General features: G+C 38.6%; 2 protein-coding genes, 1 long non-coding RNA gene and 1 pseudogene across 3 annotated transcripts; 3 read left to right on the top strand and 1 right to left on the bottom strand.

Moving 5' to 3' along the window:
* Positions 1 to 275: 275 nt before the first annotated feature.
* LOC141844748 (calcium-dependent protein kinase 24-like) lies at positions 276 to 6,403 on the bottom strand. Its single transcript, XM_074732742.1, has 7 exons — positions 5,393 to 6,403; positions 4,078 to 4,221; positions 3,816 to 3,968; positions 3,590 to 3,705; positions 941 to 1,108; positions 601 to 825; positions 276 to 521 (listed from the first exon to the last, which is right to left on the bottom strand). The coding sequence occupies exons 1-7, from the start codon at positions 5,949 to 5,951 to the stop codon at positions 393 to 395; spliced, it is 1,494 nt and encodes a 497-aa protein (XP_074588843.1). The 5' UTR covers positions 5,952 to 6,403; the 3' UTR covers positions 276 to 392.
* Positions 6,194 to 9,156, top strand: LOC141845401 (protein IQ-DOMAIN 18-like; annotated as a pseudogene).
* Positions 9,157 to 9,295: 139 nt separating this feature from the next.
* LOC141844902 (uncharacterized) lies at positions 9,296 to 9,979 on the top strand. The gene is made up of 3 exons (XR_012603202.1): positions 9,296 to 9,376; positions 9,468 to 9,563; positions 9,783 to 9,979. It is a non-coding gene; the product is annotated as an uncharacterized LOC141844902 (long non-coding RNA).
* Positions 9,980 to 18,625: 8,646 nt separating this feature from the next.
* Positions 18,626 to 19,396, top strand: LOC141845599 (dirigent protein 11-like). The gene has a single exon (XM_074733662.1). The coding sequence runs from the start codon at positions 18,684 to 18,686 to the stop codon at positions 19,245 to 19,247; it is 564 nt and encodes a 187-aa protein (XP_074589763.1). The 5' UTR covers positions 18,626 to 18,683; the 3' UTR covers positions 19,248 to 19,396.
* The last annotated feature ends 2,947 nt before the right edge of the window (positions 19,397 to 22,343 follow it).

The raw sequence follows: 22,343 nt of genomic DNA, 5'->3' as shown, positions 1-22,343 counted from the left end.
CCACTGAGGTTCACTGTAAAAAAAAAGAATATTAATATATTCTACGTTTTAGAGTTAATTAATATAGTTACCATAACTTTATAGGTAGCTTTCCAATGACTGTAGTCTTTTTATCATAAAAGAAAAGGATGCATAAAATACACATCTCAATACAACATTACCAAACACCATTTAATATGAAAAGGAAACTCTTGTCTTTGTGTTGACAACATGATCCAAAGATGCATAAACAACCAATTAATTACTTGTTGAATCACCATTAAACTGTTCGTTAATGATCCTTGGAGGGTATCTATCAATTTATAGTGAACATTGACATTCGTTGAATGGGTAAAAAAAAGAAGAAAACAAGAATGTGTACACTTTCTCTATCGCTTGTCACTGTCTTTTTGTTAGCGATCAGGCTTGAATGCATCGCCCAAGTTAAAGGTCATGTTAGTTCTCATGGTCCTCCTTCCAACCCCTCCAGTGATGCCCTTTCTCATCATTGCAGTGAATTCATTGTAATCGATTTGCCCATCCTATGATATCGCATTGGCATAAATACAAGAACATGTTATCAAGAAACTAGAGCAAGAAAGGACTAGGAGATAGACTCACATTATTTTGATCTACTTCCTTGATCATCTCGTCGAGCTTGAAATCTTCGAGCCCAAATTGTTTGCATGCCTGTGAAAGTTCGTCAATCGTTATGTAACCACTTCCATCTTTATCAAAGAATGAGAAAGCCGACATCAAGTTCTCCTCTCTCTCTAGCTTATTCATGTGCACTGTTGCTGCAAGGAATTCACCATAATCTATCGTGCCACTTTTGTCGATGTCAGCCTGCAGCCAACTCACTCGATCAAGATTATAGTTCCAAAGATCGCTATTAAGTGGAATGTCTAATAATGTGAAAGTGGCAAGTTAAAATATACTAATATTAGTTGAATATCCATACCGCATCCATGAGCATTTTGATTTCAGATTCCATCAGCTCAGACCCTACTCTTCTTAACCCTTCTTTTAGCTCTTCAAATGTTATGGTTCCACTGTTGTCTGTATCGATCATTTTAAACAACTCTCTTAGACCTCCAATCTCTTCTTCTGAGAGGCTTTCAGCAATGACCTGTTGAAATTAAGAAATCCTCGGTAGTAAGCCGATGATACTTTCATAGGACATGAGCTGCATACCATTTTCAACTATGTGATCACATATTTGTTGTACAATGAGTCATTCAACTATATACACTTGGTGCTTAAAAAGTATATTGATCTACATCACCAAGACTTTAGTATGAATATCAGACAAGAGTATCGATCCTCCTCATTTCTTTTCTAAATTTATGCAAGATCAATTGAGTGTCAATGTCTGAAATCAAAGGTCAGGTATTTCACATTGAGGGAGATGAGGGTAAATGAAAAGTTCGAAGATTAGAGTCTAGAGATACTTAGACTAGGAGTATTATAAGTCAAATTGAAGTAAACATTTATTCATTTGAGCCATGAACAAAGACGACAATGAAGTTCCAAGCTTAAACATATAAAAGTTCACAAGGCCGACTAATGAAATCAAAAGTGACTAAGCATCTATTAAAAAAATAACATAATAGATGAAATTTATTTATACTTAAAGGTAATATTCTAATCAAATTATTGGCATACATAATTACGCAATCCAAGCTATATTTTAAAAGCACATAACTATATATTTTTGTGTCAGATACTGGATCCTTTATTTTACAGAGACAATGTCAGGATATCGATTATTTTCCATGGTTGTGTTAGAAGAGAATAAAACTTAAAGACTTGCAACGATCTCCCGAGGTACGTGTTCATGAGAATTTCTTTTTTCAAAATAAGGTTTAGATACTTTGACTCACCATAACTGCAGTTACTACTATAGATGTTTCTTCAGAGTTTCTCATGGTTACTCTAACCATATGTAAGGATGCAGTATGCATTCGCCACTCATATTTATGTGATATTGTTACTTTCCTGTAAATACTAAGTAAAGAAACCTTCTATAAAATATGATTTCTCATTCCATGATTCAGACATTTGTATTCCATGTTGTTGCCAATTGATAGGACTTTGTATGCAACATAATCGAAGATCATTAAATAATGCAAGCATAGGTATGACTACTGAGGCATGTTACAACCTTAATAAAAGATCCATTTATTCTAGCATTGTGATTGAAGCTTTAGAAAGGATCTCCTAGTTATTATACTTTCACATGGCATTCTTATATACATGTGGAGCTATAATTTAAAATCCATATCCCTACTCGTTATTCTTTACCATTATTAGTGCATCATTGAAGGAAACTGAAAGAATACAATTCATATCTGTAACTATTGTTGAATTAAAGTTTAATTCAACAATTATCAATAAAATACCGATAAGCTTACTTGGAGAACACAAGTTCACAAGAATACAAGAACTTTAGAGTGATGATCAAATTAAATCCATAGGCAATTGCAAGGTTTAAAATCTCGAGTTATGTTGGTGTTTTCGTCTTTGACCGGAACGACACCATTTGGTATCATGCCAATGCTTCGATGTATGGTGTCAGTAGTAAATTGGAGGTGGAAGGAGGAAATAGATCCTTGTCAACATAATTGGTACAATGACATAGGAGACATTGTCTTAATGTCTAGTAGTATCAAGTTTTGATAATTTATCGAAATGATACGTTTTGATAGTTTCATCCAACACAGTATGAGATTTTAAACCATGGGTAATTGTTTCAAAAGTTACCAATAACACCAACAACAACTATTTAGAAGCAACTACATGAATTTTATTATCAATTGGCAATAATAGAGTAATTGTATTTGATATTTAAAATAAAACCATTCATCAACAAAATAACCAAGGTAACACTTAGTAACTAAACGAGAATGTTGTTTTGAACTATTAACTCTAACATTGCTATACAATAAGTACCATGAATAAAGTCATAAAGGACCTTTATAGAAAAAAAGTTTGTATTAGTGAGGAAAAATTATCATTCAAATTTAATAATTTGTCACTAAAAATTTTAGCAAAAAAATTTGTTGCTAGATTTGTAAGCTTAAGTCAATGGTTTAAAGATATTAATGATAGAATTAAATTGATGTATCACTAAAATCGACATCAGTGATAATCTTTTTCAGCATTAATTGATAATTTGTTTGATAGAATTGTTACTAAATGATACAATAGTGATAAAGTTTGTAATTTTTTTCTCATATATAATCATCATCTGTAGCTTTATCGCTAAAAATACTTCTAATGACAATTGTTTAACATTAGTTGTGGTTAAAAGTTCATGTAAAAGTAAACCAAATTATTTACACCCTATGAAAACCACACAAACAACGTTGCATAAAATTCTTAGTAGCTTAATTTATAGTCTGAAACAAATTCAGTGAAACTTTCTAGTTAGCTGAGGAGAGCAAGATGCAAAGTTGTGAAGGACAGAGTACCAAATGAATGTATTTTGTCGATAATATAGTTACTCTGTCATAGGTATGAATCTGACGCATGAATATTGCATCTAAGCAAACTAGATAACAAGATAAACTTCTCATATATTCTAAAGGAGGTCAAAATTTAGAGTTACCCGTAAAGCCATTTTCTTGAGCTTGTTCATCGCGGAGAACTGCTTAAGCCGTGATAGAACTGCAGAATCCAATGGCTTATCTGGTGCGACATTATCATCAATAATCCATGGGTGACCTAGAAGAAGAAACTCAGGCATAAAAAATAAATAACCAAACAAAAAAAAAACAGATGTTTGTTCTTTCCCCCCTAATTTTAAATAATAAAATTCTTCCAAAGATGCTCACAAAGAACTTGGTGTGCTGTAAATCTTGCCCTCGGATCTCTGTTAAGCATTTTTCTTATCAGATCCTTAGCACTTTCAGATATTGCAGGCCATGGTTCAGTTTCAAAATCTATAGAACCCTTGATAATCTGTCTAAATATCCCCGCTTCAGTTTCTGGGAGCAAAGTAAAATACCAATATGAGCTGCCAAAATTTCGTAAAATAAGTAAATACTATTCGGTATCAGACTGTAAAAGAAACAAGTAAGACTATAAGTGATACACCTGCCCAGAAAGGTGGCACTCCACTTAACAAAATATATAAGATGACTCCAGCACTCCAAACATCTGCTTCTGGTCCATATAATTTTCGCAATACTTCAGGTGCAACATAATATGGACTCCCAACAACATCAGAAAATGTATCACCTACAAGTCGCATAAAAACATCAGATTAAACAGTTGCTCTTATGTTTCCATGTTATTTAACTACAAAGCTTTGGCTCAGCAAATGTTAACATCTTAAAAAAATAGATGTTATCAACACAAAAATATTATGTTGTATCAAAATTTAATATTATAATTATAAGGAAATTGGATAGATATTCTCCACACATTCTGTCAAAGGTCAAAAGAACAAGTGAAACAATTCACAAAAGAGAAATTTGGACCTATTAAATTTAGCTGTGTAAAGACAGTGCAGCAGCCACTGCATGTAATTAATGGAGAAGTTTTCATTAGAGGAAATGTAATGAGAAAATGCTCTCAAAATCTCTAGACCCTAATCCAAGCTGTAATAATACTTGGCAACTAATCAACAAATTTCAAAATGAAATGATTTTACACATAAGCTGAGACAGTAACTAAGACAAGTCCTTATGTGTTAGTCAAAATATGCTACTCTCTCATAATTAGAATAATTGATCATTGGATTACTTAATTTATTGAGGAACCAAATATTCACTGCTAGCACAAAAGAAGATATCAGCACTCTATAATATAGATGATGTGGCTCATTAAAGCAACAAGATCTGCTAAGCAGAAAACAATAATTGTACATGGTGAACTTCCATATGAACTTGTATTGATATCCAAGGAATATTTCAACCAACAATCAAAGAGAGATGACATTCTGGAATCCACTATATAGTCTCTAATTGCAAACTTTCATGCAATGAACTTTGAGATTATGTAGATCCATCTTATACCTCCATTTTGCATATTTGAAACAGACAGAAGAAACCATATAATTAGCCAATTGTTTGTGGAGTTAGAATCATGCATTCTATGAGAACTGTCTTAATGAAACTAAATGGAATGAATACAGGAATCTGCATTTCTATTGTGCACTTCAACTCAAGGCCATTCATTATCTCAAACAATCTTATTCAATAATAAATGTGATGAAATCCAGTAGATTGCTCCTTTTGGGTTTCTTATATTAGGGCAAAAAAGGGCAGTGCCTTGATTTATGTTGAGAAAGAGTTTCTTTCCTGATCATAGACAGGCCTCGTACAATCAAGAATAAGGAGAAATGACAGAGATTGTAGGCTTCAATAAGGAAAATAAGAAAAGAGAGAAGAGAGAAGAAGAATGAGACCTGGCTTGTAGAAGACAGAGAGGCCAAAGTCGGTGGCTTTGAGCGCCGCGTCCTCGTCGGCGCTGGCAAACAAGAAGTTCTCCGGTTTTAGGTCCCGATGCATCACCCCTAGCGAGTGGCAGGCCTCCACGACCCCCACGATGGTCTTGAGCAAGTGCGCGGCCTTCCTCTCGCTGTAATGGCCCTTGAGGATGATCCTATCGAAGAGCTCCCCTCCGGCGCACAGCTCCATGACCAGGTGCACGAAGAGGGCGTCCTCGAAGGTACCCTTGATCCTCACCACATTGGGGTGTTCAGACAGGTGGTGCATGATCTGGATCTCGCGCCAGACGTCCTCGTAGTCGTCGCGGCACAGGAGCTTGCGCTTGGGGATGGACTTGCACGCGTACTCCTTGTCGTCGTTCTTGTCGACGCACAGGTACGTGGTGCCGAACTGCCCCTGCCCCAGCTTCTTCCCGATGCGGTAATGGTCGCGCAGGTTGGGAGTCTTGTAGGGGAGCACGGAGGCGGGCTTGGAGGAGCGACGGGGAGGCGGATCGGAAGAGCACGGCTGACTCATCGGTGAGATCTTTTTCTCTTCCTCTTCCTCTTCCTCTCAAAAGTAAAAAAGCGAAAAACAACAAAAACGAGGGGATTGCAGACAGAAAGACGGGATCTTTAGGGGTGGATCATAAAAAAAATTGCATCTTTGTGATCATCATCGAGGAAACCGATAGAAATAGGATTCCGATCGTGCGTTAAGGTAAATGCTTGCAGTTCAACAAAAGTTAAGGAAGGAAGGAATTGAAAGATGCGTTTGGGATGGAGATGCGATTATTGGGCAAGTTTGAAACGCGCATTGATGGAGGCGAGAGGAGAAGAGTGGGGTTGGGTTGGGAGGAGGAGAATGGAGATAGCGCGAGAGATGGAGAGGTCATCCCGTTTCCATTTGGTTGTTATCGATGTCTCTCTTCTGCACTATTTTTAAGCTGCTTCTTGCTTCATCGTCTCGCTCAGCCACGAGCTGTCTCAGGCCAATCGCCCAAAAAGGAAAAGATTATTGTCTTTTAGACAACCACACAAAGCGAGAGAGAGAGAGAGAGAGAGAGAGAGATCACTTTAAATATACCTCATGTCTTATAATTTTTTTAAAAAGAAAATATCGAACAGTGGCATGAATTTTGTATAATATCTAACTACATTTTCAAAATTTATATTTATTAAAATACATATCTATTTCTCTTTATATAATTCCTTTATGAATGATTGATTGCTCCTTCACTAATAGTCGTCTATTCCTTTATCAATAATTAACTGTTATATATCCAATTGATTATCTCAATTAATTTTTGAATTTAACATGCTCCTTCTATTGATGTCAATGGACTATTAAATTTTCTATCTAATTTATCACATATATATCATTATCGGTCGACCAATTGATTGTAATAAATTTAATCCCTCAATCTTAATATTTCAATCCATATTTGAAGGCATGATTCACTACAACAAAAATGACTTTCGCAGCGCGTCATCCGCAGCACACATCATAGGTGCGCCGTTAATAGTTGCTTTCACGGCGCACTCAATAAAATGCGCTGCGGATAATATCATAGTTTTATCAATCGCAGCGCGCAGCAATAATACGCTGTTAAAAATATTTTTAACAGCGCACATTGTGCGCCGTTAAAATTATTTTTGACAGCGCATATTGTGCGCCATTAAAAGTATTTTTAACAGCGTACAATGTGCGCTGTTAAAAATTTATATTGATAGCGTACAATGTCCGCTGTTAAAAATTTATAAATTATAATCATAATTATATTAATTTTAATTTCTTTAAAAATATCCCTAAATTCCTCCCTCACGATACTCCTCGCGATATTAGCAAGATCCCACCGTAATCCCTCCCTAAATCGCGCGCTGCCCTAATCGCGCGATTTAGCAAAATCTCGCTTCGCTCATACTCCTCCCTCGCGCGACATTAGCACAATCCCGCCCGATCCCTCCCTAAATCCCGCCCGATCCCTTCCTAAATCGCGCGCACAGAGGTAGTGCGGCTCACCCAGTCGTCGGCTGCCAGTTTCGTCAAGGAGCGCTACGCCGCCGTCGTCATCCAGACTGCCTTTCGAGGATACTTGGTACGCTCTCTTTCTTCTCTTAGGCATTACATCGGACGCCTGGTGTGTGTGCGTCTGAAATGGGTTTGGGTTTCTCTGACGAAGGCGAGGAGGGCGCTCCGGGCGTTAAAGGGGCTAGTGAAGCTGCAGGCGTTGGTGAGGGGGCACAATGTGCGGAAGCAGGCGAACATGACGCTGCGATGCATGCAAGCCCTAGTTAGGGTTCAGGCGAGGGTTCGAGACTAGCGGATGCGGCTTGCCCATGAGTCGGCGGCGGGCGTCGTCTCCCGAGGAAACAACAAGTCCTCCTTCGGCTGCGACACCTCGCTGTGGGAATCCAAATACCTTCAGGATCTCGCGAAGAGGCGATCCATGGTGAAAACCTAGATCCAACCTTTTCTGCTCTTCCTGATCACATTTCTTGCTCTGCCCTAACTTGTTAAACCGGTAAACACGCAGTCGAGGGAAGGGAGCAGCTTCGCCGACGATTGGGACGACCGACCGAGAACCATCGAGGAGATCCAGGCGATGCTGCAGCTACGAAAGGAGGCGGTGCTGAAGCGTGAGCGAGCACTCTCCTACGCCTTCTCTCATCAAGTAAGCAAATCTGGGATCTAATCGCTCTCATCTCTCTGTTCTTGATACATTCTGACTGATGTAAACTATTGAATATGGAAAAGCTGTGGAGACCGGATCGGAACCCCGATGAGGCGGGGGCGGACGGCGAGGCGGCATCGGCGGGGGAGGAGCGCGGACCGACGCGGTGGAAGGAGCGATGGATTGCGTCGAGGGCGTCGTTTGATAACAGAGCCAGCAGCAGAGAGGCGGCGCGAGCTTAATTCCACCGACAACCGAGATCCGATCAAGACGCTGGAGATCGACACCGCTCGTCCCTTCGCGCACTCTACTCCAGCTAACCCCCGCCGCCAGTCGCCGCTGGTGCCGTAGCATCCTTGCTCGCCGTGCCGCCGACAAACTTCTGTGCATCCCGATTGTAAGTCAAAGAAGTTAGATGGAGATGTGAGAGTCAAACTTGGAGTAGAAAATGGAGAAATTGTTCAAGTTCAAGGTGATTCACCACCACCCCTTTGTCTTGTCACGGATGCTGAAGGTAGGTTGCATGAGGAGTTGCAGACGCTTCAAGAGAAATATTCATCTATTTGTAGACTATTCAGCCATGAAGATCTTGTGCAAGCAACATCCAACTTCTCTCAAGTAAACAAAATACTCAATTTGCAGCAATATTCTATATAATTTTAAAATTAATGTAATTCTGCATATTAAATGCATGCCATAGATTGCAATGATAATGTCTTACAGAACTGCAGAAACAAATTTAAACCTAGCCATTTGGGAAGTAGGGTTTTATTTATGATATTTAGGATTTGTTCATTTCTGGAAGTATGGAGTATGAAAGCGTGATGCATTTCCATCTATTGTTTTTGTAATTATTTTTGTTTTGTACATTACTATGTTTGAAGTATCCTAAACTCATATTTCTGTTGCATCTTTTATTTAGCTTAAATTGGCAACATCAACTTTGCAAGAATCCACGCTCCAACCCTGATATCAAAACACTCTTTACTGATCACTCTTGTGCCATTCCTGCTAATGGTGCACGTGGGCCACCAACAAATGGACCGCTTGTGGGGTCTATTCCTAAATCTGGAGCATTTCCTCAACTTGCTGCTGCTCATAGTGTATGTGGAGTTGCTGCTCATAGTGTAAAGTAACTAAAGAATTCATTTTTTCATACAATAGTAGCACCTAACACTTTACTTGTCTGTAGATTGATGCGCATGTTGGTGGAGTTAATGATATTGCCTTCTCCCATCCAAATAAGAGTCTATCTATAATCACATGTGGTGACGACAAGGCTATTAGAGTGAGCATCAGTGGATGTGCTTTTGACTTGTTTAAAATACATTAACTAAATAATAATAATATGCTCTTATTTTGCTATTATCTCTATGTAGGTATGGGATGCTGCAACTGGGCAGAAGCAGTACACGTTTGAGGGCCATGAAGCTCCTGTATACTCTGTATGCCCTCATTATAAGGAGTCTATTCAGGTTTATTTCTTACTACCACTTTATTTATTTTCTTGGCGAAGCTTTCTTAATTTTAGAAGTTTAAGTTTAACTATCACACTGATCCACTTTTCCTCTCTATGCAGTTTATCTTCTTAATGTTGTTTTGTAAATATGCCTTTTTGTCTGATCTCACTTGAAAGTCATTAATCAGTGAAATTGAGGGTGTCTAATAGACATTTTTTTTAAAAAATTGTTTAGGCCCTTTTCCCTGAAAATGCTTACAGTGTTGATAGTGGAGGCGATCTGAAGGTCATTCCAAAACTTACATTTGAAGAATTCAAGATTAATTGCTACATCAACAAGGACAAGAACAAGGACACGAGTTCTCTCGATCAAGCACTGTCGAGGAAGGTAGATTTATGGATTTCGACAAGTTAATTGTTTTTTCAGATATGATGCCCAAGTGATATCTTATGTAAATGACTCTTTCTTGCTTGTTGCTACTGGTAAAAGATGTGGATTAATACTTTTGTATACAACATTATTTTGATGTACCCTAAAGAAATGTGAATATTATATATAATTGTTGGATTATAAATGTGTAATTTTATATGGTATTTGTGTGTGATATTTATGTTATTAATTATTTGAGTTTTGAGTTTATAATTGTGATTTGAATGATTTAATTATTTTATTTTATCCACAGCGCACATTGTGCGCTGCGATTGATCACATTCACAGCGTGCATTGCGCGCTGCAGAAGCTCACATCCGCGGTGCGCATTGCGCGCTGCGGATGTGAGCTTCCGCAGCGCGCAATGCACGCTGTGAATGCCTAATGACTTTTAACAGCTTGCAACTGTGCAGCGTGCGATATTTGCGCGCGCTGCGGATAGCATATTTGCGCGCTTTTGCTTTTAATTGTAAGCATTCAAGTCTTACACTCCTCTTCTCACTTATTAAGAATATTTCTCCCTCTCTTTGTACTAAAATTGGCTATATTGAAGATCTAGACTCTGAAGTTATTCTGGGTTAACTTTGGGTTCAACATTTTAGTAGCATCACAATGCTATTGTGTCCATATACTCCTTGATAAGTTAGTGTTATCTTGTGCATGTAGTAACTTAACTGGAATATATGTGGTCTTTGGCAGGCTAGTCAGTTGCGCAAAATTGCTGAATAGGTACACACTCATGACACAAAGGTTTTGAATGTGGGCTGATTTTTTGGGACACAAAGGTTTTGGCTTTTGTAGACTAAACTTGGATGTAATGGATTATTACTACAACTTTTGTGGACTTAACTTGGCTATAATGGATTATTACTACAACTTTTGTAGACTTAATTTGGATGTAATGGATTCTGTACTTTCAAGGTAAATATAATGGACAATGGTTTTGTATATGAAAAATATAATGATTTTTATTTATTGCTAAAAATATTTATTTCATTTCAAAAGACAATGCTTTTTTAACTATGCGATAAAAAAATAAGACAATACTTTTTAAACGTCCTGGAATTCAAGTAGTTTGGAACAAAATTATAACACTTTTTAAACATTGTAAAAAGTGTTATCATACCCACAAAAAATAACGTTTGTTAAGCGTTGTCATTGATACCACAGACAACGCTTTTTATTTGTTGCAAAAGTGTTGTTGATGTTAACAAAGATAATGCTTAAAAAGTGTTGTCTTTGAGCGGTCTTTTTTACAACAGTGGCTTTTATAACGCTTTTTCAGCCAGATAGACAACGCATTAAAAGCGTTATCTATTAGCTTTTTTCTTGTAGTGCCCGTTACTAATTAACGACGAAATATTAAATATTCGTTGCTAATTAGCGACGTCATATTAAATATCCATCGGTAATTAGTAACGATTATTTTAATTTCATTACTAATTGGAGATGGAATTAAACTACCATCACAAATATTAGCAACAATATTAAATATCGATAGCTAATATTAGCGACGAATTAAACTTCTATCGTTAGATGTAAGATGAAATAATAAATTTCATTTATGATATTAGTGATGGAAGTTTAATTCAATCGTTAATATTAGCGATGAATATTTAATTATATCGCTAATATTGGCGATGATACTTTAATTCCGTCGCTAAATGATATCAACAATTACTTTTTTAATGATGAGAATAATCAGTCTCTAATAGGTCGCTATTTTAGAATAGGGACCGATTAGCGATAGAATATTTTGTCGCTATTTTTGTTTTTTCTTGTAGTGTGGAAAAATATTGATTCATCTGCTTGAGTAATTTTGCCCCGATCGGTCACATTCGATGAACACAGGTTGCAATGTGAGACTAACCTTTCATACACATTGGAGTCCATTTTACTGATTGAAATTTTTATTGATTGAAATCGATTATAATTAATATATGATGATTTTGCAGAGTTAAAAACAACATTTATTATTGCCCAAAGAAACATAAATTTTTGTTGCTGGTTTTGATCTTGAGATGGGAACAAAAGAATAATTTAATCTTTTTATTATCTTTGTCGAGTTATAATTTTATTTTCATCTTTACAATGGTAGAGTCTTGAGTCTATTTAAATATATTTAATTATTTTAAGATTTTTCATTTTTGATTAATGTTATTTGCGGTCGTGCCATTTCTTTTCGAAAATCGAATTTAGTTGTCTATCTTCTTGTATTACATGGAATCAACATATTATTGAAAATTACTTTCGATATTCGTACACAAATTAACAGATTCAATAGTTATCCCCTATATTTAGTTGGTATCATAGCGAGATTTATCTTTAGAGTCAACCATCGTCTCTTATTTCGAGAACGATGAATTTTGACCCTTGGGACATAGCTGAGTTGGTTACGACAGAGCAGACTTCCAGAAGAGGGCAAGGGTTCGAATCTCGACGAAATCGAGCAATACCCTCTTCCGTCGTGACTAACTGCAGTTTCTCGATTTATTTCCTCATAAATGGTCGTGGAACTGACCGTGTGAAGTCGCTGTGATGATTGGGATGACGAATTCGATCTTTTACAGAAAAGAAGAGAACGATGAATTTTGCTTTTTTTTTTATTTCTTGATATTTTTCATAATCAAATAAATTATAAAAATTATTTTTGATATTACCAATAATGCTTTAATAATACTTCTATTGATGATATAACCAATAATGATGAATTTTTTCGATCACAAAGAGAATGATGCCGGAAAAAATTAATATAATTTTTAATTATTTTTATCATGTTAAAATTTTAAAGATTATTTTCACTTTATAATATTAAGTCTAGAATCTATTTAAATACATATTTAGCTGTTTTAAAATTTTTAGTTTTTAATTAATACAAAATTTTTAGTTTTTAATTAATACTATTTGTAACTGTATCATTTTTTCTGGAATCAATAGAATATTACTTTCGATATTCATTCGAATTCAATATAATAATCATCCATTGGATCAGATCTGCCCGTCCTTATGATCTATAACACGTTTCCCTTGGTAGAAGGTAGATACTGATCCATCTCTTCCATCAAACATAGCAATATGCACCTTAACGCCATTAATCCGAGACAGAAAAGAAGAACACTATTTCCACACAGTGAAGAGCAAAGACAAACAGAACAAATCTACCGTCTTCTTCTTCAGTGCTCCGACCGAGTCCTCACGCCTTCAAATACAATCAATCTGCGCCGCCACCGGAAACGGTGGCGGTTGAGTCGACAACCAGTCCTCCCACGACGAGACGCAGCTGGTCCTCTAAGTACCGCTGCAGCAGTCGCGCCTCCATTTCTTGGCGCGGAAGCAGGATGGTCATGGAGGCGGCTGCGCCCAGCCGCCGCCGCCGCCACTGCCGGCCAGCACGGAGGCACAGCACGGCGACGCAGAGCAGCGGGAAGGAGAGGCAGGCGAGAGGGAGGAGCACCGGGGAGCAGAAGAAGAGGGCCAGAATCAGCAGCCAGGACCTCCACCGCCGGCGCTCGCCGCTCGCCAGAGCGCGCCGTAGAGCGGCGGGCCACCAGCGTGGACCCATCGCCTGATCTCAGGCGACCAGCTCCGTTCGCCCTCTTCTCTTGGTTTAATGGAACTTCCATCGACTGGATATACAATCAATTATCTAAATAATTAACAGAAAAAACCCTTTTGCTTTGTAATTTGAAAATATTAAAAAAAGCATTGACATTAATGATCGATGTGACTGATAATTGTTTTGTAGCAGGTGCAATATTAATTTAAATATACAAATATAAATATTATAAAATTGTGGATATGTTCGTTGAGGTGTAAAGATGGTGGCGACTGATGGCCAAGCATGATGACAGGCCTTCCACGGCAATTAAACAGAGTTTCAATTGCTTAAATTAATGTGTCCATTAGATGAATTCTACTATTGATTTCATTAGATGACCACTAGAAAAAATTAGAATTTACTTACGACGAACGACCCGTTAAAAAAAATTCATCTAATAGTTTAACATAATAGGGAGTCGATTCTTAGATGTTTGAGAAATTACACAGACATCTGACCCTATATCATAGTCCAAGGAGTATCATCCGATCGCCCTCGGGGCATAGGTGAGTTGATTACGACGCAGCAGACTTGCAGAGGAGGATAATGGTTCGAATCCTGATGAAGCCAGGCAATACCCTCCTGCGTCGTAACCAACTGCACTTTCTCGATTTACCTCCTCACAGATGGTCGTGGAGCCGACCGTGTGGGGCCGCTAAGGTGGCGGATCCACATTTTTTGCAGAAAAGGAGCATCATCCGACCACTACATCATAGTTTCTGGCAAAATCAGGCAACACCCTCCTGCGTCGTGACCAACTGCAGTTTCTCGATTTACCTCCTCACAAATGGTCGTGGGGTCGACCGTGTGGGACCGCTAAGGTGGCGGATTCCACCTTTGCAGAAAATGAGCATCATAGTACAGGTCCTCGAGGCATAGCTGAATTGGTTATGACGTAGCAGACTTGTAGAAGAAGGCAAGGGTTCGAATCCTGTCGAAGCCAGACAATATCCTCTTGCATCGTGATCAACTACAGTTTCTTGATTTACCTCATCATAAATGGTCGTGGGACCGATCGTGTGGGGCTGCTAAGGTGGCGGATTCCACCTTTCTGCAGAAGAGGAGCATCATAGTACAGAAGAAAAGGAGCATCGTATTCTTGCTACCGGGGCATAGCTGAGTTGGTTACGACGCAGTAGAGTTACAAAAGAGGGCGAGGGTTCGAATCCTGACGAAGTCAGGCAATACCCTCCTACGTTGTGACCAACTGTAGTTTCTCGATTTACCTCCTCACAGATGGTCATGGGACCGACCGTGTGGGGCCGCTAAGGTGGCGGATTCAACCTTTTTTGCAGAAGAAAAGGAGCATCATAGTACAGAAGAAAAGGAGCATCATATTCTTGCTCCCGGGGCATAGCTGAGTTGGTTATGACGCAGCAGAGTTGCAGAAGAGAGCAAGGGTTCGAATCCTGACGAAGTCAGGCAATACCTTCCTACGTCGTGACCAATTGCAGTTTCTCAATTTACCTCCTCACAGATGGTCGTGAGGCCGATCGTGTGGGGCCGCTAAGGTGGCAAATTTCACCTTTTTACAGAAGAAAAGGAGCATCATAGTACAGAAGAAAAGGAGCATCATATTCTTGCCCCCGGGGCATAGCTGAGTTGGTTACGATGCAGTAGAGTTACAGAAGAGGGCAAGGGTTCGAATCCTGACGAAGTCAGGCAATACTCTCCTACGTCGTGACCAACTGCAGTTTCTCGATTTACCTTCTCACAGATGGTCGTGGGGCCGCTAAGGTGGCGGATTACACCTTTTTTTGCAGAAGAAAAGGAGCATCATAGTACAGAAGAAAAGGAGCATCATATTCTTGCCCCTGGGATATAGATGAGTTGGTTACGATGCAGCAAAGTTGCAAAAGAGAGCAATGGTTCAAATCCTGACGAAGTTAGACAATACCCTCCTACGTCGTGACCAACTGCAGTTTCTCGATTTACGTCCTCATAGACGGTCGTGGGGCCGACCTAATTAATCAAAGTTAGATAGTTGATGAATGAGAATGACTAAATCTTTGTGAAACATCTCTTCATTGTGCTCCTCTATAATATGAAGAAAAAAAAATCATCCATTCTATCTCTTAAATTAAGTGGATACTCTTGAATAGATCCATCTTCCTTGAAAAAATTATTGAGTCTCACTTAGGGTCATAAACAAGTCAAGCCAAACTAAACTTTATAGTGTTCAAGTTTGTTTGATAAGATAACCGAGTCAAATAAATTCGAGACTAAAATGAACTAAGCCATTGAAATGGTTGTTCAACCTTATCTTGTTTGTTTTATAAGCCTGGTTCAAACTTAATTAGCTTAAGCATAGTTTGATTAGATGTCATTGAGCTCTCAATTCAAATTTAATTATTTAAAATTTTTATATTTTTAAGCTTATTTAATTGACTATTGAATTTGATAATATAAATTTATTTATTTATTTTAATATTTTTATTTATTTACCATGTTGATAAAAGTTTATTGATAAATATGATTCATAAATTTTGTTCATGAATATGATTCACAAACTTTATTTATGAACATTTCATAATCTCTGTTCATGAATATTAATAAGCTGAATATATATGTGTTCAAATTTGTTCATTTAGTTTAATGAGTTATGCAAATTTATTCATTTAATTGACCTTGTGTGTATTGAACGAACATAAATAAGCCCTTTCCAAATTGAACATCAAACTTATGAATGTTTAATTAGTTTACAACCCTAGTCTTGCTAAGTCTTCCATAATGTATGCTTTCATCATATGTCTTGCTTGGGATTTTAGTAGGAATTGCCCATGAGCCTAGCTATAGCCTTCCTTTCATGTTTCTTCTACAAAGTTATAGGGATGGGTGATGCGGTGTTTTTGTATGGGAATTTATTTATATACATTTCCCTTATTGCTTTGTGTCACTTACCTCCATCAAAATTGTTTATTTATTTTACCAAACCTTTTTATTATCGTCTTAAATAGTATAGAGAGGTCCGGGTCGTCTCTCTCGGACTCAATGGCAGGATGTTATTTTAAAACTGGTGTGGAGTTTTGATTTTTTTATTTTTACTTTATTCATTTATTTATTTAATCATACAACATACAATCACTTACAAAGATATACAAATTACCCTTCACATCATACTACACAAACATACAATATATAACTCTAGATCTACATTATACATCAATGTTAACATACAACATACAACAACCATAACCTCTATCCATCATAAATTATAATACATACAATATATTCACACTACTCAAACAACAAACTAACACATGTGCACATAAATCCAACATCTAAACAATCATAGAACCGGTTACAATAACTAGAGCATTAATAAAAATTCCAAACAACCTCAATTCTGTTATCCACATCACCCATATTAACCACACCACTAAACAACATACACATTTCATTCACAACCAATGACTCAATAATTCCAATTCCAACATACACGTTAACAATTCATTTCAACAATCAAATATACAACACGTTGTACCGGTTATAATCCCACTCTCTTGAACAGATTCATACACATGCGTTCACAAACACACCTTTTAATTCACTTGTTGCACTTGTTGCACTTGTTGTTACATATGATTGTGGTTGTTGCACTTGTTGTTATATGAATGTTGCATTGGATTCATTAATCCCGTACGATATGTTACCCATTAGTTGTTCATTGAATATTGGTCTTGTTCATTTTACCGTATGCTATCCTGTTGTTTCACTATATATATATGTGTTGTTGTGCATTTCCATTCTAGTATCCACTGAGTATTGTATACTCACCACCCAGATCCTCGAGTTTTCCTTTCTTTCTCCCCAGGTAACAGATAAGGATGTTGGTTGAAGCTTCGAGGTCTGCCAGTCTGCCCCATCATCTCACAGTAGGAGTGTTTGTCTTTATCCCGTATGTTTTTGTTGGATTGCTTTAGATAGTCGATTTGGCACTTATATTCGTATTGTATGAATTTAGATCTTGTGTTTATGATTCGTATGGTAACGTGGATATTGTTATGATTTCGTTGCGTTGTTTATGTTTTTGCGGACTTGTAGAGCTTATCATTGCTTTGTTGTGATGTTTTACGACTTATACGTGTTGTTGTGGTGGTATATTATTTTACACGTATGTGCTTGGATTAGTTATGGCCATGTGGGCCTCTACTCAAGTTGTTTAGTAGTACAAAACACATATATTGTATTGTTGAGTAGCCAGGTAGATCCTATGTTATTATGTATTCAGGAAAGTTGAATTATTACAGGAGAGATGCTGCTGAAATTTTTGGACGACCGTCTCCTGGGATGTGACAATGTTCGAGGTTCGATCTCTAAAACTCTGCCAGCACTACCTTCTCTTATTTTCCACAACATCCGTTGGAACCCTAACTTGAGCGTTCGAGTGGTTTGCCGAGACTCCTCGATACCTGTCTAACCTTTTCTTTGAAGTGCCTTAGGTTCAGATCAGCTTCCACTGCCTCACTCAACTCAACTCGAAGGTCGTCTATGTCAGACCGTTTGTTAACGGGTGGTTTAACCATCTACGATATTTAATCAGAACAATTGATATGATTCTGATCTAAAAAAAATTATTGAATATCACTTAGAGAAAATAAAATTATAAATTATATTAATTTATCATGCAATCGTAAAACCTTTTTTATAATTTAATAACACGACTTATATTTTATAAAATAAAAAACATTTTAAAATGAAATTCTAAATTTTTAATAAAATATAACAAAATTTTAGTAAAATGCCGATGAGAATCCTGCTTAATAAAAGCAATCCAACGAGAAGCCAAAAGCCATCGATTACCCAACCAAAACCAACCACTGTCCATGTTGCCATGCGGCGTGCAAGGGGAAAAAAAAGTAGAGAATCCAGAACGTGGTGTCTAAGGCAAGCAAAGCTGTCACCAACCCAAGTAGGAGTACATTGAAGAACATCATCATTTCCCCCGCAACACCTTACAATTCACTCACTCACTCGACCTCCTCCTACTACCTTCAATTTCCATCACTCGACTTCTCTATTTGTCATTCCCCATTTCATATCATGAGACATGCAACTCATCGCCATTCCTCACAGTCGCTAGCTCGCACTTTATTAGCTACCTTGACATGGCTAAGTATACTGCAACCCCCTTCACGTTGCTGCTGCGCCTTCTCACCCTCGTCGCCAGTTTCTTCCTTTTTCTCTCCCCCTCCTCCGCAGCCCTGCACGCCGGGGCCAAGCAGAAGCCCGTCACCCACCTGCACTTCTTCTTCCACGACGTCGTCAGCGGCCGCAACCCCACCGTCGCCCGCATCCTCGACCCCGTCAAGTCTCCGCCCACTAGGACCTTCCTCGGCATGGCCAACATCATGGACGACCTGCTGACGGAGGGGCCGCAGCCGACGTCGCGGGCCGTCGGCCGGGCGCAGGGCCTCTATGCCTCGTCGGACCTCACCGAGATTGCCTTCCTTCAGATCATGAACCTCGTCTTCACCGACGGCGACTACAACGGCAGCGCGCTCACCGTGATGGGCCGCAACCCGCCGCTCCACGACGTGCGCGAGATGCCGGTCGTCGGCGGCACCGGTCCCTTCCGTTTCGCCCGCGGCTACGCGCAGGCGCACACCCACACCTTGTCCGCAAACGGCGACGCCATCGTCGAGTACAACGTCTATGTGATGGCCCAATGAAGCCGACAAAGTTGACGAGAAGAATGCCATATTTAATTTGCTTCCTAAACTTTAATACTTCAGCTTCTATCAATTGAATAACTTCTCGTATGCTCTTGGTTTGCTCTGCTCTGCTCTTTCTCATGCTTGCTGCGATTTCTTTTCTGCATTGACACAAAATCAATTTGTGGATCATGCTAAAAGTGGTACTTTGTGTTGGACAATCTTAAAGTTTAAAATTGCTATGGGAGCTGATTGGCTAAAGCCCGAGTGAAAATCTTGCCCGAGTACTTAGAGAGCATGGGTGGCCGGAGTCCGGGTTGAAAGACGGCCATCTAGCGCTGAGTGCACTGGATCGACCCAGTCTGAGTGAGCTGTCGTTTGAGTGAGCTGAGAGACTGCGTGTCAATTGCCAAGTGTAGAGTGATTGGGACCTCAGTAAGCCGATAGCCTAAGTGAGCCGAGAGGTTGGGAGTCGATTGTCAAGTATAGAGTGGTCGGGACCTCAGTAAGCCGATTGCTACCAAGTGTTCAGAAATTATCTGAGTCCGAGTGGGTGGTCCGAGTGTCCAGTGACTAATTGCCCGAACGCCTGAGTGCCCTAATAGAGAGTCAAGCATCGTAGGTCCAATCGTAAAATATAGCGGAGGATTATATTTACGCTAGACGAGGATGAATAACATATACAATTTTATGAGTTAATAATATGACCAGGCCGACTTTAGGCATAGGCATCCTTTTACCGATAAAATTATTAAAACTTTTTATAATAAAATTTTTAATACCTTTTAACTTTTACCGATTAAATTATTAATACTTTTTATAATAAAATTTTTATTACCTTTTACCTTTTACCGATTAAAATTATTAATTCTTTCTATAATAAAATATTTAATACCTTCTACCTTTTACCGATTAAAATTTACGACGGAAAAAAATTCCGTCGCTAATTAGCGACGGAATATTAATTCCGACTCTAATTAGCGACGGAATATTAATTCCGTCGCTAATTAGCGACAGAAATTAATATTCCGTCTCTAATTAGAGACGGAATTTATTTCCGTCGCTATAATTAGCGACGGAATATTAATTTCCGTCGCTAATTAGAGACGGAATATTAATTTCCGTCGCTAATTAGCGACGGAATTTTTTCCCGTCGCTAATTAGCGACGGAAATTAATATTCCGTCTCTAATTATAGCGACGGAAATTAGCGACGGAAATAAATTCCGTCGCTAATTCCGTCGCTATTTCATGATTTTTTTTGTAGTGCGATCACCCCTAAGATAAAAAAATACAAGAGATATTTTATTTAATTTTCTTTTATTGAGTATTTCTTGTCAACATGTGTGTGTATATATAGTCATAGATTAAAGATAAGAAATTATAGAATAATTTAATTTTTATATGCTTGGCTTAGAAGTTGATCGGTACTTAGGAATCGAATTTGGAGTGCTCGAGTGCGCGCATGTGACTTAGGAGTCGATACTTGAGAATCAGACTTGAGGTGCTCAAGCGGGTGCACATGCCTCGAGATTTAGTGCTTGAGAATCCACTTGGACTTGGATTGCTCGAGGCATGCGGAGTACTGGGCAGTTGAGCTCAGGCACTCGACAACCAATTGCGATCTCCACCACTCGGGGGAAGGTCATGATCTTGAGCATTTGGCAATCGGCTCGAACATGTGGCAATCGACTCGAGAACTTGGCATAAATCGCAACCTTGGGTACTCTATAGTCGTGCTTGGTGTTAGGACTTGTCCGAGTTAAAGGTGTGAATAGCTCCAATCGCTTATCTTGATTGCAGGCTCATCATTTGAATGCACAACAAAAAACTTAACTCAACCTTGATACCACATACATAACTTCTGAATTTTAATTGGTATCCCATCTCTTAAGATGGCTAATCTAAGGCCTACTCTTAGCGATCTACCACCATTATATTCTTCTCCTTTTTGGATAATTTTCGGAGATGGAGAAACCTCTTACAATAAGTTCTTATACTAACATAACAAGAAAATAAATACAAAAATAAATGAAAATAAACTTTACATATGAAATCTTTACTTTGGAAGCTTACTTGTTATTTTGGATAACTTCTTAATGGTTGAAAATACAGTAGCACGTACTTCAAGGTCTGACATTGAAAATCTTCTTGAAATGCCTCTTTTAAAGCATTTAGGTCATGGTTAATTTTTTATCTATCAGTCGACCGATCTTACTCATCAGGTAATTGATATGGTCTCTGACATTGTTTATGTGGTTGAACGGTTTCTGAATCTTTTGAAATCTCCTCGAAATGCCTAAAGCATTTAGGTTAAGGTTGATTTTTGTCTATCAGTTGACTAATCTTACCCATCAGTCAATGGATATGGTCTCTGACACTATTCATGTCGTTAAATAACCTCTGAACCTTTTGAAATCTCCTCAAAATGCCTCTTTTAAAGTTGTAAGATACCAGAAATTTTGTTAGTGAGAGAGAAGAGAACGCGTCTTGCAGAGACGAAATGAACGAAATCAATTTGGGTTAAATCAGAGATTGTTTGATTAGTAAACCAAACGATTCAATGTTGAACCAAATTGAACTAACTTGGATTGGTTCGTGATGGAAGGGGTTTTGACAAAATAAAAGGGATGAAAAATTCGTCTTGCGAAAACGAATCGAATAAAACTGGTTTGGGTCAAATCGAAGATCGTTTGATTAGTAAACAAAGCGAATCAAGATTGAACCTAGTTCACTATAGTAATTAGTTCAATGGTTATAGTGAATCCTAGGTTTTAAGTCGGTTTAGCTCAAACCATGACCCCAAGTTACTATGCACTCCTTGTTATAACTAACCCGGTTCGGCCACCCTTCTCCGCACGACCTTCTCTTCCACGCGACCCGCGACGGCTGCGCCTGCTCCTTCCGTGCAGACTCACGACCCCCACGCGCCCGATGACCTTGTCCGCCATCAGTTTTCTCGCGCCGATGAGAGCTATAAGAGAGGGGCGAGGCCGAAACCCTAGCCACCCTCTCCCGAACCCTCCTCTCCTTCCGTGCAGACTCTCGCCCTGCTCAACGTCCGTCGCCGTCCTCTGCTCGATGCCCGACCACGGCCTACTGCATCTACTATGGA

Source organism: Curcuma longa, chromosome 14 (genome assembly GCF_044706935.1).
Source record: "Curcuma longa cultivar G26 ecotype Majalengka, Jawa Barat chromosome 14, ITB_CL_G26_1.1, whole genome shotgun sequence".
Lineage (NCBI taxonomy): Eukaryota > Viridiplantae > Streptophyta > Magnoliopsida > Zingiberales > Zingiberaceae > Curcuma > Curcuma longa.
This window is presented reverse-complemented; position numbering and strand designations above follow the sequence as displayed.